This window comes from Aquarana catesbeiana, linkage group LG01 (assembly GCF_042186555.1).
Source record: "Aquarana catesbeiana isolate 2022-GZ linkage group LG01, ASM4218655v1, whole genome shotgun sequence".
In the NCBI taxonomy this organism is placed as follows: Eukaryota; Metazoa; Chordata; class Amphibia; order Anura; family Ranidae; genus Aquarana; species Aquarana catesbeiana.
In genome coordinates this window covers 696,604,920-696,623,744 of record NC_133324.1, presented here as the reverse complement: position 1 = coordinate 696,623,744, position 18,825 = coordinate 696,604,920, and the positions used below count along the sequence as shown (strand labels likewise).

Here is an 18,825-nt window from a genome sequence, read left to right as displayed (position 1 = left end):
GGAGTTTGCCATGACTGACATGTCTAGACTTAAATACCCTACCAAAACTGCTTACCCCCTCTCAGGCTGCCATGTCTCATATCGACATGATAATAATGTCCCCCACCCTGACCCCAGATCTCCTTGAAGTGGGATTTGGTGCCAGGGTCCTCTCGGATCACTCGCCGTACTGGGCTACTATCCGCCTGCCTTCTGCCTCTCTGACCCACATCTGGAGGTTGAATCTGTTCTGGCTCATGGTTCCCACTGATTTAGAGGCCGTACAGCGTGAATGGATACACTATTTTCACTCCAATGCGGGTTCGGTCTCGACTGGGATGGTGTGGGAGCCATTAAAAATAAACGCTCGCATGACCCTCTCTACACGCATAAATAGACATAAAGCCTCCTCCAGATTCATCCTACAGCAAGCTGAGGAAAAACTGTGTTCTCTCGAGCAGGTGTTCCTTGCTGGCCCGACAGCCTCTAATTCTGCCCTGTTACGCCTGCACTCCAGACTCACGGATCATTTACATTTTGAAAAGGCCAAGAAGGGAATTTTTTTTAGCAAGCAAAAAACCTATGAGCATGGCGAGCGGGCAGGGAAGCTCCTGGCGTACACGGCTCACCTAGATCATAGTCCTCCTGTAGTGGTTCAGCTTCTATCTGAAGCTGGAATCACCCTCACAGATCCAGCACAGGTAGCCCAGGAGTTCAGAAGTTTCTACTCTGACTTATACACCTCAAAAGCTAGCCGCCCCCTGAGCGAGCTACACTCACTCCTACAGAACTTGGACTTCCCCTCCCTCACGGACCCCCAAGTGGAACTTCTAGAAGCGCCCATAACAGAGGAGTGCATAGCAGAGGCAATAGCGAGTTTACCACCATCTAAGGCCCCTGGCTCTTCCATTAGAATTTTACTCTCAGTTTCAAGAGACTCTCCTTCCCACACTGCAAGCACTGTATTCCCATATCTATGAATCTGGCACACTCCCGCACACCATGGGCGTGCCCTGATTGTCCTCATCCTGAAGCCAGGCAAAGACCCTCTTTATCCTGAATCTTATCGCCCTATCTCCCTCCTACAATTAGAAATTAAAATATTGACCAAAATTCTAGCCTTTAGACTCAATAAAGTAATACTCAGCCTCATCCATGCCGATCAAACAGGATTTATGCCCAATAAAAACACCGCATTTAACCTGAGAAGATTGTACATGAACCTCCAAGCTACACATGACAATGTTGGATCGAGGGTGGTGGTTAGCCTCGATGCCGCCAAGGCATTTGATTCAGTGTGGGGCTACTTGTGGGAGTGCATCCGTAGATTTGGCTTCGGTCCTAGATTTATCAAGTGGCTCCAATTCCTTTACCAGGCTCCCACCGCCCGGATCCAAGTAAATGGAAAGACTTCTAGTCCCTTTTCTCTGTCCCGGGGAAGTCGCCTGGGTTGCCCCATCTCCCCAATGCTGTATGCGCTGGCTGTGGAACCGCTGGCCATTGCCATAAGGGCGCATCCTGACATACGGGGCCTCCGCATTGGGATGGGTGACTGAGGTGCTCAGTCTCTATGCGGATGATATGCTCCTCTACTTGGAAGATGCTGGCCCTTCACTGACCGCGGCCTTGCACCTGATCCAACACTTTGGCGCTTTCTCAGGACTGCAGATCAGTTGGTCCAAGTCCCAAATCCTTCCTATAGATGTTACTGCTCCTACTGCCGCACAGGAGGCGCTGCCCCTGGCGAGGACCAACCAATTCAAATATTTAGGTGTACAATGCTCCCGCTTCCTCGCAGATTACATGCACTTAAACTTGGAAGCACTGTATGATATTCTTAAAAATAAAACCCAGGTTTGGTCCAGACTCCCTCTTGGAGTCATGGGCCGAATCAACCTAGTAAAAATGATTCTCCTACCCAAACTACCCTACCTCTTTTGGCATGCTCCACTATATATCCCAGCCCATGTATTTAGAAATATGGAATCCATACTCACCACATTTGTCTGGGGCTTCTCTAGACACAAACTGTCATGGCAGGCATTGAAGCGTCCTGTTCATCTAGGGGCACTGCCCTTCCCGACCTAGCACTCTATTACATAGCCTCCCAATTATCCCATTTCTATTACCTCAATAGACATGACAAGCTCCGCTACTCCACGCTGGTATGTATGGCGGCCACTGATGTAGTGGCCCATCCCTTCCATATCCTCTTCTGCAGACATCGGGGCCTATCCCGCTTAGGCGATAGGAGGCATATGCTATCACACCACAGTAAAATCTGGCAATTAGCGCTAACCATTACTGCCCCCCCCCCCCTTTTGCATGCTCACACGCCGCTCTGGGACAACCCCCACCTTCCAGAACTGATGACTATCCCCGACCACAAAATATGAATAGCCAAGAGAGTTATATACCTGTCTCAACTCATTACTGGAGGCGCTGTTAAGCCTTTCCAGACCCTCAAGGAGGAATTTGATCTTCCCAACCACATGCTCTTTTGCTACCTACAGGTCTGGCATGCCATTCAATCTCAGTTCAGTGTTTCCATCCCTGGACTGGAATCGGTGGCTCTGGCGGATATGGTCCTTGGTGAAGACCCTAAGAAATTAATTTCTTTCCTGTACAACCACCTTCTTTCACCCAGGGACATCGCTCATGCATACCAGCTAAAATCTAAATGGGAGACTGACCTTGAGGGGATAGACGAGCAGTGGGGGGTAATACTAGAAGTCTCTAAAAAAGCATCACCTAAATTATCTGACCGACTTACCCATTTTTACATCCCCCATAGGTCTTACATTACTCCTTCCCGTTTGTCCAGGTATAAACCAGACACTGACCCAGCTTGCCCCAGGTGTGGCGATACTAATAGCACCTTTTATCATCTCATGTGGGCTTGTCCACCCGTCCAGCAATACTGGTCACAGGTTATTAAATTCCTCCATGATCGCATGGGCTCCCCCTTAACACTATGCCCACGCCAGTGCTTACTTGGCCTCCTTCCCATACCTGAGGAGGAGAAGTACCTGACGATATTCCTACAAGAAACCCTATTCACTGCCAGAATGCAGATAGCCCAATTGTGGCTCAGACCTGCCTTCCCAACTATTCAGCAGTGGAAGAGGGCCGTGAATCTCACCCTTCCCTATAAAAAAGTTCTCTACTCTCACCGAGGATGTCCTGACAAATTTACTAAGATCTGGGACAGATGGGTGGACGAATCCGCAACTTGTACTGATTAATGCCAACTGTTTCTCAAACCCTATTACCAGCGGTAATTAGCAATTATCCCCATTACCTAAGCTAACAAGGATTATATGAATCCATGATCCTATTGCAAATAACTATAGTTAGAAATATCACAGTTTCTAGTACGATATGTCAGACAATCATATGTATCCTGTTATTTTACATTGGTGCCTGTTGCACCTTGCATCTTGTATGAAATATCCTGTATTGACTTTTATACTCAATAAACTTATCTTATATTTTGATTAAAAAAAAAAGTAGGGGTAAATTTGGGTTCTAATAAAATTTTGTGTACCATAGTGTTTTAATTATGTTTCAAGAAAAGAAGCACAGAGTTCAGCTCAGGACCAAGCCCGCGTGAGTGCCTTCATAGCAAGCGGCTTGCTATGGGGTCCCTCAAAGAAGAGGAGTGCAGTAGGCATCATCAGGTACCCCAGAAGAGGAGGTTCGGTCCTCTCTGTATAATACCATTACAGAGAGCAGGAAAGTATAAAATGTTTATCATTTTAATAAAAAATATAGGATTTTTATAACCGCTTACCTGTAAAGTCCTTTTATTTTGAGATATATCACGGGACACAGAGCCTCAGTAATTACTGATGGTTATATAGGGTATCACTAGGTGATTGGACACACCCTAGATAGGAAGTTCAACCCCCTATATAATCCCTCCCCTTACTGGGAGTACCTCAGTTTTGTAGCAAAGCAATATAAGTGTATTAGAAGAGGGGAGGGACCTCTGTGTCCCGTGATGTACCTCAAAAGAAAAGCATTTTACAGGTAAGCTGTTATAAAAATCCTTTTTTTTTTCTCGTACATCACGGGACACAGAGCCTCAGTAATTACTGATGGTATCTGAGGGGAGGGAACCACACAAAGTAGGGTGTAATCAGACCTGAGGACCTTGTACCGCTGCCTGCAGCACACTACACCCAAAGGCGACATCCTCATGCCTTCTCACATCCACCTGATAAAATTTGGTAAATGTATGGACTGAAGACTAGGTTGCGGCCTTGCAGATTTGAGCCATGGAGGCCTGGTGATGCACTGCCAACGAAGCACTAATAGCCCTAGTGGAGTGCGCCTTGATCTGAAAAGGCGGAACTTTCTGCTTCAAACCATAAGCTTGAACAATTACTTGTCGAATCCATTTAGCAATGGTAGATTTCGACGCTGCCTGTCCTCTGTTAGGACCTTCTGGCAATACAAACAAAACATCCGTTTTGCAAACCTTAGCAGTCACTTCCAGATAGGCTTTGACTGCTCTCACTACATCCAAAGAATGTAGTGACTTTTCTTCCTTAGAACAGGGATCTGGAAAAAAGGAAGGCAGAACAATATCTTGGTTTAGATGAAAACCTGAAACCACCTTCAGTAGAAAGCTAGGATGAGGGCATAACACCACTCTATCCTTGTGCATTATTAGATATGGCTCTTTACAAGAGAGGGCCACTAATTCTGATACTCTTCTGGCAGGAGAAATGGCCATCAGAAAAATTAATTTCCTTGTCAACAGAACTAAGGGAATTTGATGTATCGGTTCAAAAGGCTGCTTCTGTAAAGCTGACATAACTAAATTCAAGTCCCAGGGGTTTAGAGGCGCCTTAACCGGAGGATTAAGGCGCGTTACCTCCTGTATAAAGTTTCCGACCAAAGAATGCAAAGCAAGTGGACGTTGAAACAGAACTGATAAGGCCGAGACCTGGCCCTTGATGGTACTCAAGGCCAGCTTCATCTCTAACCCCATTTGCAGAAAGTCAAGGATTCTGCCTATGACATATTTTCTGGGATGCCAACCCCTGGATTCACACCAGGAGACATATGGTTTCCAGACTCTATGATAAATCATTCTGGAAGCTGGCTTCCTTGCATTAATCAAGGTAGAAATCAAAAGGACCTGAAAGCCCACGACTCTTTAGAACGTGGGTTTCAATAGCCAAACCGTCAAATTTAGCGTTTGTAAGGCAGGATGGAACACTGGTCCCTGGGATAGCAGGTCTGGACGTGACGGTTGGGTCCAAGGGGAACCTACTGCCATTTTCACTATTTCTGCATACCAAGCTCTTCTGGGCCATGCTGGGGCCACCAGAAGCACCGACTTCTTTTCCTGCTTGATCCTGCAAAGAAGTCGTGGCAGCAGCAGAATAGGAGGAAATGCATAAATCGGTGCCACGGAGTCACCAACGCATCTGTCCCGCATGCAAGTGGATCCCTTGTTCTTGACACAAAGTTGTCGATCTTGTTGTTGAACCTGGACGCCAAGAGATCTACATCCGGAACTCCCCATCTTTGGCATATGGCCAAGAAGATGTCGGGGTGAAGAGACCATTCCCCTGGAACTAACTGCCGGCGACTCAAGTAGTCTGCCTGCCAGTTCTCTACCCCCGGAATGAAGAATGCCGATATGCACGGCACATGCTTTTCTGCCCAGATTAAGATCTTTTTCACTTCCTCCTGAGCTGCACGACTCCTGGTTCCTCCTTGATGATTGATATAAGCCACTGCTATGGCACTGTCGGACTGGATCCTGACAGGGCAACCCTGTAACCTGCGCGTCCAGGCTTTTAGGGCTAGATATGCCGCACAGATCTCCAAAATGTTGATGGGTAAGGTCCTCTCGGTCTTGGACCACCTCCCCTGGACAGTCGACTGTTCCAGAACTGCTCCCCAACCTGAAAGACTGGCATCTGTTGTTACCACTGTCCAGGTAACTGGTAAAAAGGATTCTCCTTTTTGCAGATTCTTGGGAATCAACTACCAACTGTAGGAGACAGGCGCATTGGAAAATCTAACGCCTGGGCTTTTTTGTTCCAGGCGGACAGGATACTGTTTTGCAGCAGTCTCGAATGAAACTGAGCATAGGGAACTGCTTCGAATGAAGCCACCATCTTGCCTAGCAGCCTCATACAAAGGCGAATAGAAGACCCTTCTTTGCCCTGACTACCTGAATCAGTCTCTTTATGGCACTGCTTTTTGCCTGGGGTAAATATACCCTCTTCTGGGCTGTATCTATGACCAGACCCAAATACTCTAGTCTTCTTACTGGATTTAAAGAAGACTTCTCTAAGTTGAGGACCCAACCTAGGTATTCCAGGTGGTTGATTGTTGTGACCAAGTTTTGGTCCAAGCGGGCTACCGACTGATCTATCAAGAGCAGGCCGTCTAGGTATGCTATTAGCGTTATACCCTGGGATCTTAATCTGGCTAGAGGAGGAGCCAAGATCTTTGTAAACACCCGAGGTGCAGTGGCTAGCCTGAAAGGCAGGGCTACAAACTGAAAGTGGTGTTTTTCTACTTCGAAACGCAGATATCTTTGATGATCAGGAAAAATAGGTACATGCAGGTATGCATCCTTGATGTCTATTGACGCCAGAAGCTCTCCTCTTTGTAGGATGGAGATAACCAATCGGATTGAATCCATGCGAAAGGACTGTACTTTTAGGAATCGGTTTAGCTCTTTGAGATCTAGAATGGGTCTGATACCTCCATTTGGCTTTGGTTCCGTCAAAAGGTTTAAATAAAACCCCAATCCCTGCTGTTGCGTGGGGACTAACACGATAACTTTTTGCGACAAAAGTCGCTCCAATGCTAGAAAGAGAGACTTCTTTTTCTCGGGGTCTTTGGGGACATTTGATCTGAGGAAACGAGGAGAGGGGAATTCCCGGAACTCTAGTTTGTAACCTAGCGTTATTGTAGAGACTACCCATCTGTCCTGAAAATCCTCCTGTCAGACCCTTGAGAACTTTAGCAGTCTTCCCCAGACTCGAGCGAGCGGGGACGCCCCTTCATAAGGAGGTTTTAGCGTTCTGTCTTGTAGACTTCCTCCCCCAGGACTTCTTCTGTCCCTGGGGTTAACTCTGAGATTTAACTTTTGAGCCTGCCTGGAGGCTGATGCCCCTGGCACTGGAGAAAGAGCCCGTTTAAAGGAAGGACATTTATCCCTTTTCTTTACTGGCAAAAGGGGGCTTTTCCCACTAGAGAACCTTTGGATATAATTGTCCAAATCCTCCCCGAACAGTCTTGCACCACAAAAGGGAAACCCTGCCAGGAGCCTCTTACATGGTGATTCGGCTGACCAATTTTTCAACCATAAGATTCTACGCATATGTACCAACCCAAGCGTAAGGCGAGAGGTCTGGGGGATAGAATCTCTGATTGCGTCAACAGCAAAACACAAAGCCGCTGGTAGGTTGGCCAACCCCCGAGCCTGCTGTTCAGGTAAAACTTTGAGCACTGGTTTAACATGGTCTCTCAAGTATTGACAAACTCCAATTGCTGCCACTGTAGGTTGAGCCACTGAACCTGCCAAGGAGAAAACGTTTTTTAACAGGAATTCTAATCTTTTATCAGTTGGATCCCTAAGCATCTGAGTGTTGTCAACAGGACAAGTCAGACTTTTATTTACAGAGGATATGGCGGCGTCAATTGCTGGTATACCCCACATCTTAGTAAATTTTTCCTTCATAGGATAAAGTGTTGAAAACTTTTTAGGAGGGAAAAAATGTTTATCTGGGTGATCCCGCTCAGAATAAATAAGCTTTTCCAGTAAAACATGAACAGGAAAGGCATGTGTAGTTTGAGGAGGCTTCAGTGAACCCAAACAAGAGGAGGGTTCTTTAACTGACTCAGATACGGGTAACTTGAATGTGGAGCCGACCAATCTAGCAAGAATTTGCACCAACACCTTCTCATCCTGAGAAGCTGAAGAGGGCCTCTCTCCACTTGATTCCTCAGAAGAGGAATCATTAGTCTCATCCCGGTCTTCTGAGAGGGATTCCTCTCCTTTTTTCCCAGATTTCCTCTGAGGGTCCTGGGTGACAGAGGGGGACCTAGTGCATTTTCTTCCACTGAGTGAAGATGCGATTAAGGCCACTAATCTTTCCGCTAAACCATTTATGGTTGAGGAAAAATCCTCCTGCGTAATTTATACAGGGGCTGAAGTGCCATAAGCAGTTGCAGCCCCTGACCCCGACGGCTCACCCTGGCCAGCTTCCCCAAGTCCTTCAGGAGGGGAAGGTGCTGCAGAGGGGGGTCCTCAGATCCTGAGGGGGATCCCTTTGAGCCCCTATTTTTTGGGATATTTGTACCTCTTCTGCCCATAGTGCTAAGCAACAAAGGTAGAGGTACCACAAAAATGCACTGACTGCTGAGCAATGTAGTTCAGCAACTGCCACTGCTACCAATACCCAGTTTGGTGCTTAAGTAAATGCTGCCTGGGAATGCCTGTGTCACACCCACACTCACATGCGCCCGTCAGCTCTGTGTCCCTCCATAAGCTGTGTGCACCTGAAAGAGTGCACTTTATAGCTTGTGTAGCCAGCGATGTGGGCGTCTAACCACTCCTGATGTCGTGTTAACACTCCGCCCCCCTCCTCCGACCACCCTTTCCGCGCCCCCCCCCCCCGCTTTTTCAAAAACGAGAGAAGGGCAAGTGGATGGGAAGCTGCCGAAATGGCGGTATCGGTGGTGGCGGTATAGGTGGTGGCGGCGGGTGGTGCGATACTACCGCTCCCTGCTAAGGCTCACCCCGGCCCCCTAAGCCATGGGGGGAGAATCCCTGAAGGAAAGAACCCCCCCTACCCACATCCTACCTGGAGCATGACTGGAGAAACATACAGCGTGGACACTGAGACAGACGGAACAGGCATGAAAGGTATGTGCTCTTGACAGCCCCGGTAGCGACTATAGGCTTAGCATACATTTACTTAAAGGAGAAACCTACTAGAATTTAAACATTCTCGATGAGTCTCCCTTACCTTATCCAGCTGAAAGGTTCTGTATAACAAACCCAATCTTCACCTCTCACGGTGGGCTCCATTTAGAGAAAAAAAACCTTCAGAGACTGGGGCCCCCTTGAAAAAGGGGGATCCGCAGTTCTGGGCCTGTAAAGCACCCCGCCAGGAATATGGCTGAAGAAAACAAATACTGGATCCCGGGGTCCAGCTCTCTAAAAAGAGAAGCATTACAGGTAAAATCTTGTTTCTTCGGATACGAGGCCCAGGTACCATCCAAATCGGCCTAGAAAAGACACCTTGAACGGATCCGGTTGCATGGCTTGCCCCAGTGAGGATATTCCAGCGGAGCTCAGCACAGCACATCTTTACTCAGGACCAACAACCAAGACACTGGTGGAAAAACTGAGGTACTCCCAGTAAGGGGAGGGATTATATAGGGGGTTGAACTTCCTGTCTAGGGTGTGCCAGTGTCCAATCACCTAGTGATACCCTATATAACCATAAGTAATTACTGAGGCTCTGTGTCCCGTGATGTACGAGAAAGAAATATATCTATATACTTTTACAACTACTTTAGTGCAGAAGAGTGAGTTCCGTTATTAGAGGGGAGGTGGTCATGTGAACAGGCCTCCTGGCTTATTGTTTTATTTTTTATTCTTAACTCTGCACCGGTATAATCACAGTATGCGCTATGTTCCTTTTATTGTTCTTTATTGATTTTCTTCAGTAGAAGTAATAAAAGATTTAAAAAAAAGATAATGTGGCCACATATTTTTTTTAAATGAACTCTTGGGGTATTAAAAACATCTTCCACGTGACTCCTGGGCAAGATGCAACCAGCATAGGTTCCATTTTGGGAAAATCTTGCGAGTTCGCTATGAGTTGCGATCTTCTAGATCCAGGGCAAGGACAGGCATGATGTACAAAGAAGGGGAGGAAAAAAAATGCAGGTAATGGTAGAGCCCATATCTTCCCTCTACACTGAATAAATACTGACTTCTTGACACTTAAGTGTACACCTCAGTTACAAACAGAATATACGCAGTTTCATCAATATATACAGGAATAGTATTAACTGTAGCCATAACCTAAATTAATTCTAAATAATGTATGTCATTGCTATTTGTAGCTTTCCTTTAGGCAAGACCGCTTTTCACTGTGATGCACCTGCGGAACTGTTTAGGTTTTTTACATACCCCACAATATTCAAGCAAGTGCAAGATCTCATCCTCATATACCGTCTGTGTAAAGTACTGTTTCTCCAGCTCTCTCCAGTTTACAGCTTTGCTTAGAACACCCTTAAAAGATAAGTAAGAATTTTATAACAATTCAATTAAAGTGTATGTCAAGGCAAAAAAAATTATATATGCATCTCTACAATGCATGCACCCTGTCTCATGATTATTTCTTTTAAAGACTCTGCAAGTACAGAAAAATACCCGCTGATCTATCAGAAATGCAGTCTGCTTCTAATCCCTGTTGTGGGCTTACACTGTAATTTGTGTGATGTGTTTCAGTTTCAGAGTTGTCAGCCCTGTTGAGTTCTACCTTTCCAAACTACTCAGAACCAACTACTCAACATGAAGAAAAATCATTCTGTAGTCCCTAAAAAAGGACTGGGAGAGCTCATTAGGCTTGGTTCACACTTATGCGATGCCGCATGTTTTTCCCACATTACTGTGTGTTGTGGTAGAGAAGCCCATTAATTTGAATGGGCTGCCTACTGCATCTAATGACCCTTAAAAAAAAAAAAAAAAAAAAGTGCCACACCAAAACACATGGAACTGTGGCCATGCTTCTGGTCATTCAATTTCTCATGCACTTTAGCAAGGTGCATTGGCGGACCATGAACAACTAATGGCGCTGCTGTGTACCTGCAAAAGGGATGTATGGTTTTTTATGTCCTCTGCAGTAACATGTGTGATTCTGCATGCATTCCTGCATTAGACAAATGTGTACCTGGACTAAAACCTTGTACACACTACTAGTCTTTTTTTTTTTTTTTTGTTCAACCCAGCAGGGCTGTATGAAAAAAAGAAAAACTGCGATGTTAATACAGAAATCTCCCCCCACTGACCTATTGTGTTCTGACAGGGGGGATGGCTCCCCGCCAGAACCCACTGGTCAGTGCTCTCAGCTATTGGCTGAGAGTGCTGATCAGATGCCGATCGGCAGACCTTTTTCAGTCATGCCCCTCTGACAGAAGCCAGCCTGGCTGCCGTACACATGGGCCGAATGTTGTCTGGCTTCTATTGAACCGGCCAAGGCCACCCAACAATGGGCCCGTGTGTACTAGGCTTTACTCTCGAGAACAGAGGAAGTAGGCACAGGAAATTCCACAGCTCTGAATTTTTTACACAATTAAAAGGTTTTTTCTTTATTGTACATCACGGGATACAGTGCACCATAATAATAACTATGTGGGTTTTACGCTTACCTTTAGGTGATTGGACACTGGCAACCAATAGTAAGACGGTTCCTCCCATATAACCCCTCCCACACCGGAAGGACCTCAGTTTTTTCGCCAGTGTCTTGAAGGTGATGGTCACAGATTGAAGCTCTTCCATTTCTTCAAAGAATGTTCCATTGAGGACATTATAATTGGATCCATTCGAATGGCTTACTAAGCTAAAGTGGATGGTACCCGAACCTCGGCTCAAGAACGAGGTGTTGCTTGTAATGTGTCCTATTTTGGCGCTGGACCCTTGTTAAAGTGGTATTCCTGGTCTACTTTGCCCAAGGAAACCACAAAGGGTTCTTTACAGGTCCAGGGGTGTGGACCCCAATATATGGGGGACCCAGTCCCTGAAGGTCCTTAGAGGCGCTACCCACCGTGATGGGGGAAGATTGGGCCTGGAACAGACAGGCCCTGTTGCATGGGATGGTGCGTACTCCCCTTTGGGGTTCTTATATATATATATATATATACATATATTTATGTCCCCCTTTTCTGTTTTGAAAAAAAAAACAAAAAAACTGCCAGAGGAGCCTTGATCCGGTGTCCGGGGTTACAGAGGCTGATTTGGTACGCATTTTTTAAATTGGCGTGCGAGTGCGCATGCGCCGCTGGTGTGCGCGTGCGCTGCTGCGGCCAAGTCACGGCGCCACGTGCGTCAGGATGGCGCATGCGCCGTGCCGGTCGCTGGCCACTGATCCGCGCGCTCGCTTCCATGCTAGGGCTTTTAAGCATGGAGCTCTTGGCGTGCGCATGGAGGAGGCAGAGCGAACGGTGGGCACATGAGTCGGATGGTCTTGGACACCACGGTGACAGGTTAAAGACTGGTTGTAATTTGTGGGGAGTACTCCTTGGTTCTTTCTCGTGGGTGAGTTATGTCTTCCAAAAAACAAGGAACAGGGAACAAGGCAAGCCCAGGGGTAACAGTCCCTCCACAAAAAGCAGGAGACCAACCCCATGCTGATGCAGCCTCAGTCTCTACTGAAGGACCTGCGGCTTCTGACCTGGCTGAGCCATTGTACTTGTCAGGCATAGTGGCCACTACCAATGTACCTGCCTCGGCTTATGTTACAAAGGATGATTTGGCATCTGCCTTAGCAGGTCTTGAAGGCAAAAGCCGGCTGGGTTTAAAAAACCTCAGGGTCAGAGAAAACCCTGGACCCCAAAGCCATCCAAGCCCAACTCCAAGTCTACATTGTGAAGGGGCGCCCCCGCTCTCACAGGTGGGGGGCAGGCTTCGGCTGTTTGGGGAGGCCTGGGAGGAACTGGTTCGAGACAGATGGGTCATTTCCACTGTAAAATACGGTTACAAAATAGAGTTCCGGGATTTTCCCCCGAACTGCATTCTATACTCAAGGGTTCCAGCGGATCCAGAGAAAAGAAGATGCCTATTCCTAGCTTTACACCATCTGCTGTTGCAGGGAGTAATTGTGAGGGTCCCGCACGAGGAAAGATTCAAAGGGTTTTACTCAAACCTATTCAAAAGGGCTAAAACCAAATGGGGAAGTAAGGCCCATTTTGGACCTCAAGGCTCTGAACTTTTTTGTAGACGTCCGATCCTTCCGTATGGAGTCGGTTCGTTCAGTAATAAGGTCCCTGAGAAAGGGAGACTATTTGGCGTCCATAGATATCAAGGACGCGTACCTTCATGTGCCAATCTTCGGTCCTCACCAAAGGTTCCTACGCTTCGCTGTAGAGGGCAGTCATTTCCAGTTTGTGGCACTGCCCTTCGGTCTTGCCATGGCTCCCAGGGTCTTCACAAAGATTCTGGCCCCAGTATTGGCTTCCCTAAGATCTCAGGGGGTTTCCATAATAGGATATCTGGACGATCTACTTCTAAGGGAATGCTCTCGCCCTATGCTAGTTCGAAACGTTTCAAGAACAGTACGGGTTTTACAACGCCTAGGTTGTGGACAAGTCAGCTATTTATCCGACCCAAGCCTTGGTATATCTGGGTCTGGTCTTGGACACCGCTCAAGAAAGAGTGTTTCTTCCGCCCTTAAAGGTCGCCTCCATAATGGAACTTGTACAGAATGTGAAGAAAGAACCAGCACCTTCTGTTAGGGTGTACATGAGGTTATTGGGCAAGATGGTGTCGGCTTTCAGCGCAGTGCCATATGCACAGTTCCACTCCAGAATGTTTTAGAACAGTATCCTGAAGGCCTGGGACAAGTCTGCTCGAACCTTGGATCAGCCAATGGTGCTATCTCCACAGGTTCTATGGAGCCTCTCTTGGTGGTTAAAAACCAGCAACTTAAGAAAAGGGAAGTCTTTCCCACCAGTGACCTGGAAAGTCGTGACCAAGGATGCCAGTCTTCTCAGTTGGGGAGCAGTCCTAGAGGAAGCATCCGTTCAAGGAGTATGGTCACAGACAGAAAGGACTCTGCCCATCAATCTCTTGGAGATCCGGGCAGCTCGTCTGGCCCTGCGATTCTGGACATCCAGGTTGCGGGGTTTTCCTGTCAGAGTTCAGTCCGACAACTCCACAGTAGTGGCATATATCAACCACGAGGGAGGTACCAGGAGTCGGGCAGCCCAAAGAGAAGTAAATTATATACTAACCTGGACAGAAGAACATGTGCCGTTTCTGTCGGCAGTGTTTATTCCGTGGGTGGACAATTGGCAGGCGGATTTCCTAAGTCACCAGAAATTGTTACCAGGGGAATGGTCCCTGCATCCTGAAGTTTTTCTGCAGATTTGCCAATACTGGGGGACCCCAGAAGTGGATCTGCTGGCATCCAGATTCAATGCCAAACTAGGCAGGTTTGTATCCAGGACCAAGGATCCGCTTGCTGTCGGGACAGACGCGTTAGTGGTTCCTTGGGATCAGTATTCCCTGATATATGCCTTCCCTCCAATCCAGATTCTGCCGCACTTACTACGCAGGATACGGGAGGAACGTGAAGCCGGGGATCTTAGTGGACCCAGCGTGGCCCAGGAGGCCATGGTACTCGAAGATTGTGAAATTGCCAGTAGGGGACCCGTTGGTCCTTCCTTGCCGCCCAGACCTGTTGTCTCAAGGGCCCATATTCCATCCTTCTTTACGGTTGCTGAATTTGATGACCTGGCTATTGAGACCAGACTGTTGAAAGACCGTGGTGTTATGGGTTCAGTCTTGTCCACTTTGATAAACGCTAGAAAGTCAGTTTCTAGAGCTATCTATTATAAAGTATGGAAGTCATACATTTCTTGGTGTGAGAAGAGGAAATGGAACCCTCGTAGGTATACAATTGGAAGAGTTCTCGCCTTTCTCCAAACAGGAGTGGACTTGCAGCTCGCTTTAGGGACAGATTTCAGCCTTATTGTTCTTTTTCCAAAGACCAATTGCGTCCCATTCCTTAGTGCGAACCTTTGTCAAGGGGGTAACACACCTAAGGCCACCGCTTAAACTACCTTTGTGTACTTGGGACCTAAATTTGGTACTGTCAGCCTTACAGAGTCAGCCCCTTGAACCTATTAGGCATATTCCTTTTGTCCTATTGACCAGGAAATTAGCTTTCCTAATGGCTATAACATCAGCTAGAAGGGTGTCAGAATTGGCCGCCCTTTCTTGCAAGGAACCTTTCATGGTTCTTCATCAGGATAGGGTGGTCATGCGTCCTCGTCCAGATTTTCTACCGAAGGTAGTTTCCGAATTTCATCTGAATCAGGATATCATTTTACCTTCCTTTTTTCCTAACCCTAAAACTAGGGAGGAAAGGTCGCTTCACTTACTGGATGTGGTGAGGGCAATAAAGGTTTACTTGGAAATGTCAGCTCCCTTTCGGAAAACTGACTGTTTTTTTTTTTCTTGCCTGAGGGTCCTAAAAGAGGACAGCCGGCAACAAGTTCATCTATATCCAGATGGATTCGCCAGACTATTGTCCAGGCGTATGGATTAAAGCGCAGGGTTCCACCCCGGGATTTAAGAGCACACTCCACTAGAGGGGTTAGTGCATCATGGGCAGTACGCCAGCTGGTGTCTATGGCTCAGGTTTGCAAAGCAGCCGTTTGGTCTTCAGTTCAGACGTTCACCAGGTTTTACCAGGTGGATGTGAGATCTCAAAATGAGATTGGTTTTGGCCACAGCTTTATAGTCTCAGGCCCGTTGGGCTTAGGGATAATGTGTGTCGTCAACCCCCCCTCCCCCCTCAGATGCATTGCTTTAGGACATCCCACATAGTTATTATTATGGTGCTCTGTGTCCCGTGATGTACGATAAAGAAAAATGGATTTTTAAAACAGCTTACCTGTAAAATCCTTTTGTTGGAGTACATCATGGGACACAGAGGTCCCTCCCCTCTTTCTGGGATCGTCATTGCTTGCTACAAAACTGAGGTCCTTCCTGTGTGGGAGGGGTTATATGGGAGGAACCGTCTTACTAATGGTTGCCAGTGTCCAATCACCTAAAGGTAAGCGTATAACCCACATAGTTATTATTATGGTGCTCTGTGTCCCGTGATGTACTCCAAGAAAAGTATTTTACAGGTAAGCCATTTTAAAAATCCATTTTTTTCAGTTTATTAAAAATTATAAGGAAAAGCTTGCAATAGTCTATTTAAACAGAACAAAAGGGAGCAAATAAGAGAAGTTCGTTATTACAGTTTATATACACTTTAATGTTTTATTTTTTTCTTTAAATAAAGTGTAGCCTATAAGAACATTTCAAATGTAATTGTAAATGACAGTTCTAAGGACATGCAACGAACCATCAATGTACCTAAAAGTACAGAAAAGCCCTTCAATTAAAAGGTAATGTCCTTAGGAATGGTGAAGAACTACTTTGACAACAGAAGACCCAGAAACCCTCACTTAACAGGCTTCAGAGGTAAGATCTGTGATAGTATTATTTAAAGCGGGGTTCCACCCAAATTTTGAACATTATCTCTATGCATTCTCTTCCTTGCCTAGATGCTGACATGCTGTGTAAAAAAAATTTAAATCGCCGTAATTACCTTTTTTTTTCTAATCTTCTTAGCACTTCCTGGTTTTCCTCCCGTGGGAGTAGGCGTGTTTCTAGCCTCTCCCAGACCTCCCACAGTCCCCTGGGAGCTAGTCTCAGGCTTCCCAGCATGCATTGGGCAACAGCGTCATCACAACATCTCAGTGAATGCTGGGAGCACAGCATTCACCGCATCCAGGAAATACATGCTTGTGGGCTTCAAATGCCCACAATGAAGATGGAAACCGCGTTCAGTGAATTTTATAAGTTATTCTTTACAACGAAATCAGACACAGGCAGACTTATTACACAGAACATGTGAGTAGATAATCATGAGAAGAAAAGTTTGTGAATGAACTCCAAAAAAAAAAAACGATAGATAGGTGGACCCCCGCTTTAAGTCAAAGATCCTAGAACGCGTGCAATTAAAAGAGTTGGATCCAAGCAATATTTACGTCAATGGATCCTAGAACACCTGCAATTACAAGAGTTGGGTCCAAGCAACTGAATAATGGAAGGAGACTCTACCACTGGGCACTGCCTAACTAAAGAGGTTTTCAACTTTTTTTTACCAAAATGGGAAAACGTACAATACAAGCAGCAGATGTTAACTCACTGTTGTAAAGACCCCAGAGGCGGTTGACCAGGAAAGACATGGTATGAGAGGAATTGGTTTTGACCAATTGGTCACTGCCAGCGATGCCATCTGAAAATACAAAGCACAATTTCAAAGTAATAGTTGTTTTACCTCAAGTATTTAGCCTAAAAATGTAACACTGGCAAATAGCCCCAAAAATAATGGTTACTCTCGACAATTTAAACACTGACTGTTGACAGCAGTGTATAGCTAACTATCAGAGATTGCAGCACAAGTAATGTAAATATAACAAAAAAGGAAACTTCATAAATTGCTTTAATGGAAACAAGCCTGTAACCTAAAAACTGTCCTACCAGTTGGCTATAAGAAAAAAAACCTTGGATTATAGTTTGCTAAAATACAGTAAATCTTTATAATAGTTTACAATATAAAGTATATAACCCCACTTGGTAGATGGGTTATCTCCTAAATTATCCATTACCCTCCTTCTCCATGTCTGACCACCTGCTGTGGCCATTATGAATAGCACTTGTGTTGGGATTGTCATTATGGGGAATACAGCAGAAGTGAGACGCTGTGGCAGAGAGGATCCAGACCTGAGAGCTCCAGCATATAAATATCACTACTGGAACCCCAAAAAGGTATAAAAGCCAGAGAGGTCCATGGCTGATTCAACTCGCCAACATTAAAGTAATTGTAAAGCTACATTCTTAAAATTAAAATAACAAACATTTATTCTTACCTGCTCTGTGGAATAAAATTGCACAGAGTGGCCACGAACCTCCTCTTCCAAGTTCTCCTGCTGAAACTCTTGGCTCCTCCGCTCTTCTGAGTGCCGCCAGAGCAAGCTGCTTTTGAGCGTGCTCCTTAGCCTGGCTGTGTGCACCCACAGACACACACGGTGCAGTTTGGCCTCACCCCTGCTCCCTTCTAAGATGATTTGACTGACTGCAGCAGGAGCTCTTGGTAAAGCCTGTGAATGCAGGAAGACAGCCGAGCAGGGCTGCTGGTGGGGGCAGTGCTGGATCGAGAGTGGTGTCAGCTAAGTGTTTAGGGAGGGGAGGGGGTGGCACAGACAGTGGAAGTTTTTTTTTACCTTAATGCATTACGGTAAAAAAAAAAAAAAAAAATTCTGCCTCTAGAACCACTTTAACTCACACCTTTCTTTTTAAGGTGAACTAAATCTGCCGGTCAACAGAGCTTCACCAGAAATCTTGGCATGTACATGCAATAGCGGCTGCTGGAGAGAACGTTAAATCATCTGTAATCTACTGATCAGGGTGAAAAAAAATCAGACAGTAATATCCCCCAAATAGATTTTTACAGCAGGCTTTTTTTTTTTTTCCAGGAACACCAGCTCAAACACATGAAAACTTACATGTCCTCCCATTGAAATCCCAGTCATGCCCAGAGGACCATATCCTTCTCTCTCCAGCCAGTGGAGGAGGGCAGCAGACTCCAACACCAGAGCTCCACCCATTACAAACAAATCAGAGACATTCTTAAGGCTGGATCTCCTTAAGTACAAAGAAAAAAAAATGTTTAGTGGTTCATGCAAAATGACATTTCAGGTTTTTGTTTGTAGACTGTGTACTATTTGAGTTATGCCGTTAGTAATGCAATGTGAGAACTGACAGTTTTAAATGAACACTGTACGAAAAACAAAAAGACAGAAAGTGTGGCACTGGTAGCAATGACTTTTCTATGAAAAATTTCTACAAGTAAAAATTTGACAATTTTTTATTTAATAAAAATGTATGATCCTTTTAACAGACACATACAGGTGCAGATAACAAATGAAAAATAAAAATAACAGCAGTCTGGCAAATGCTACGTGGATGGGCAGCTCTCATAATTTCAACAGGTCTTCAGAACTATGGTCACC

At 45.9% G+C, this 18,825-nt stretch overlaps 1 protein-coding gene across 1 annotated transcript in view; it reads right to left on the bottom strand.

The window, feature by feature from the left end:
* The window catches only part of ABHD18 (abhydrolase domain containing 18), a 74,944-nt gene that overhangs the window by 12,360 nt on the left and 43,759 nt on the right, over positions 1–18,825 (bottom strand). The window contains exons 8-10 of the mRNA XM_073603788.1: positions 18,319–18,457; positions 16,959–17,048; positions 10,163–10,264 (exon numbers count right to left, since the gene is read on the bottom strand). Coding sequence (XP_073459889.1) covers positions 10,163–10,264; positions 16,959–17,048; positions 18,319–18,457 — 331 coding nt within the window. The remainder of the gene's footprint in view (positions 1–10,162; positions 10,265–16,958; positions 17,049–18,318; positions 18,458–18,825) is intronic.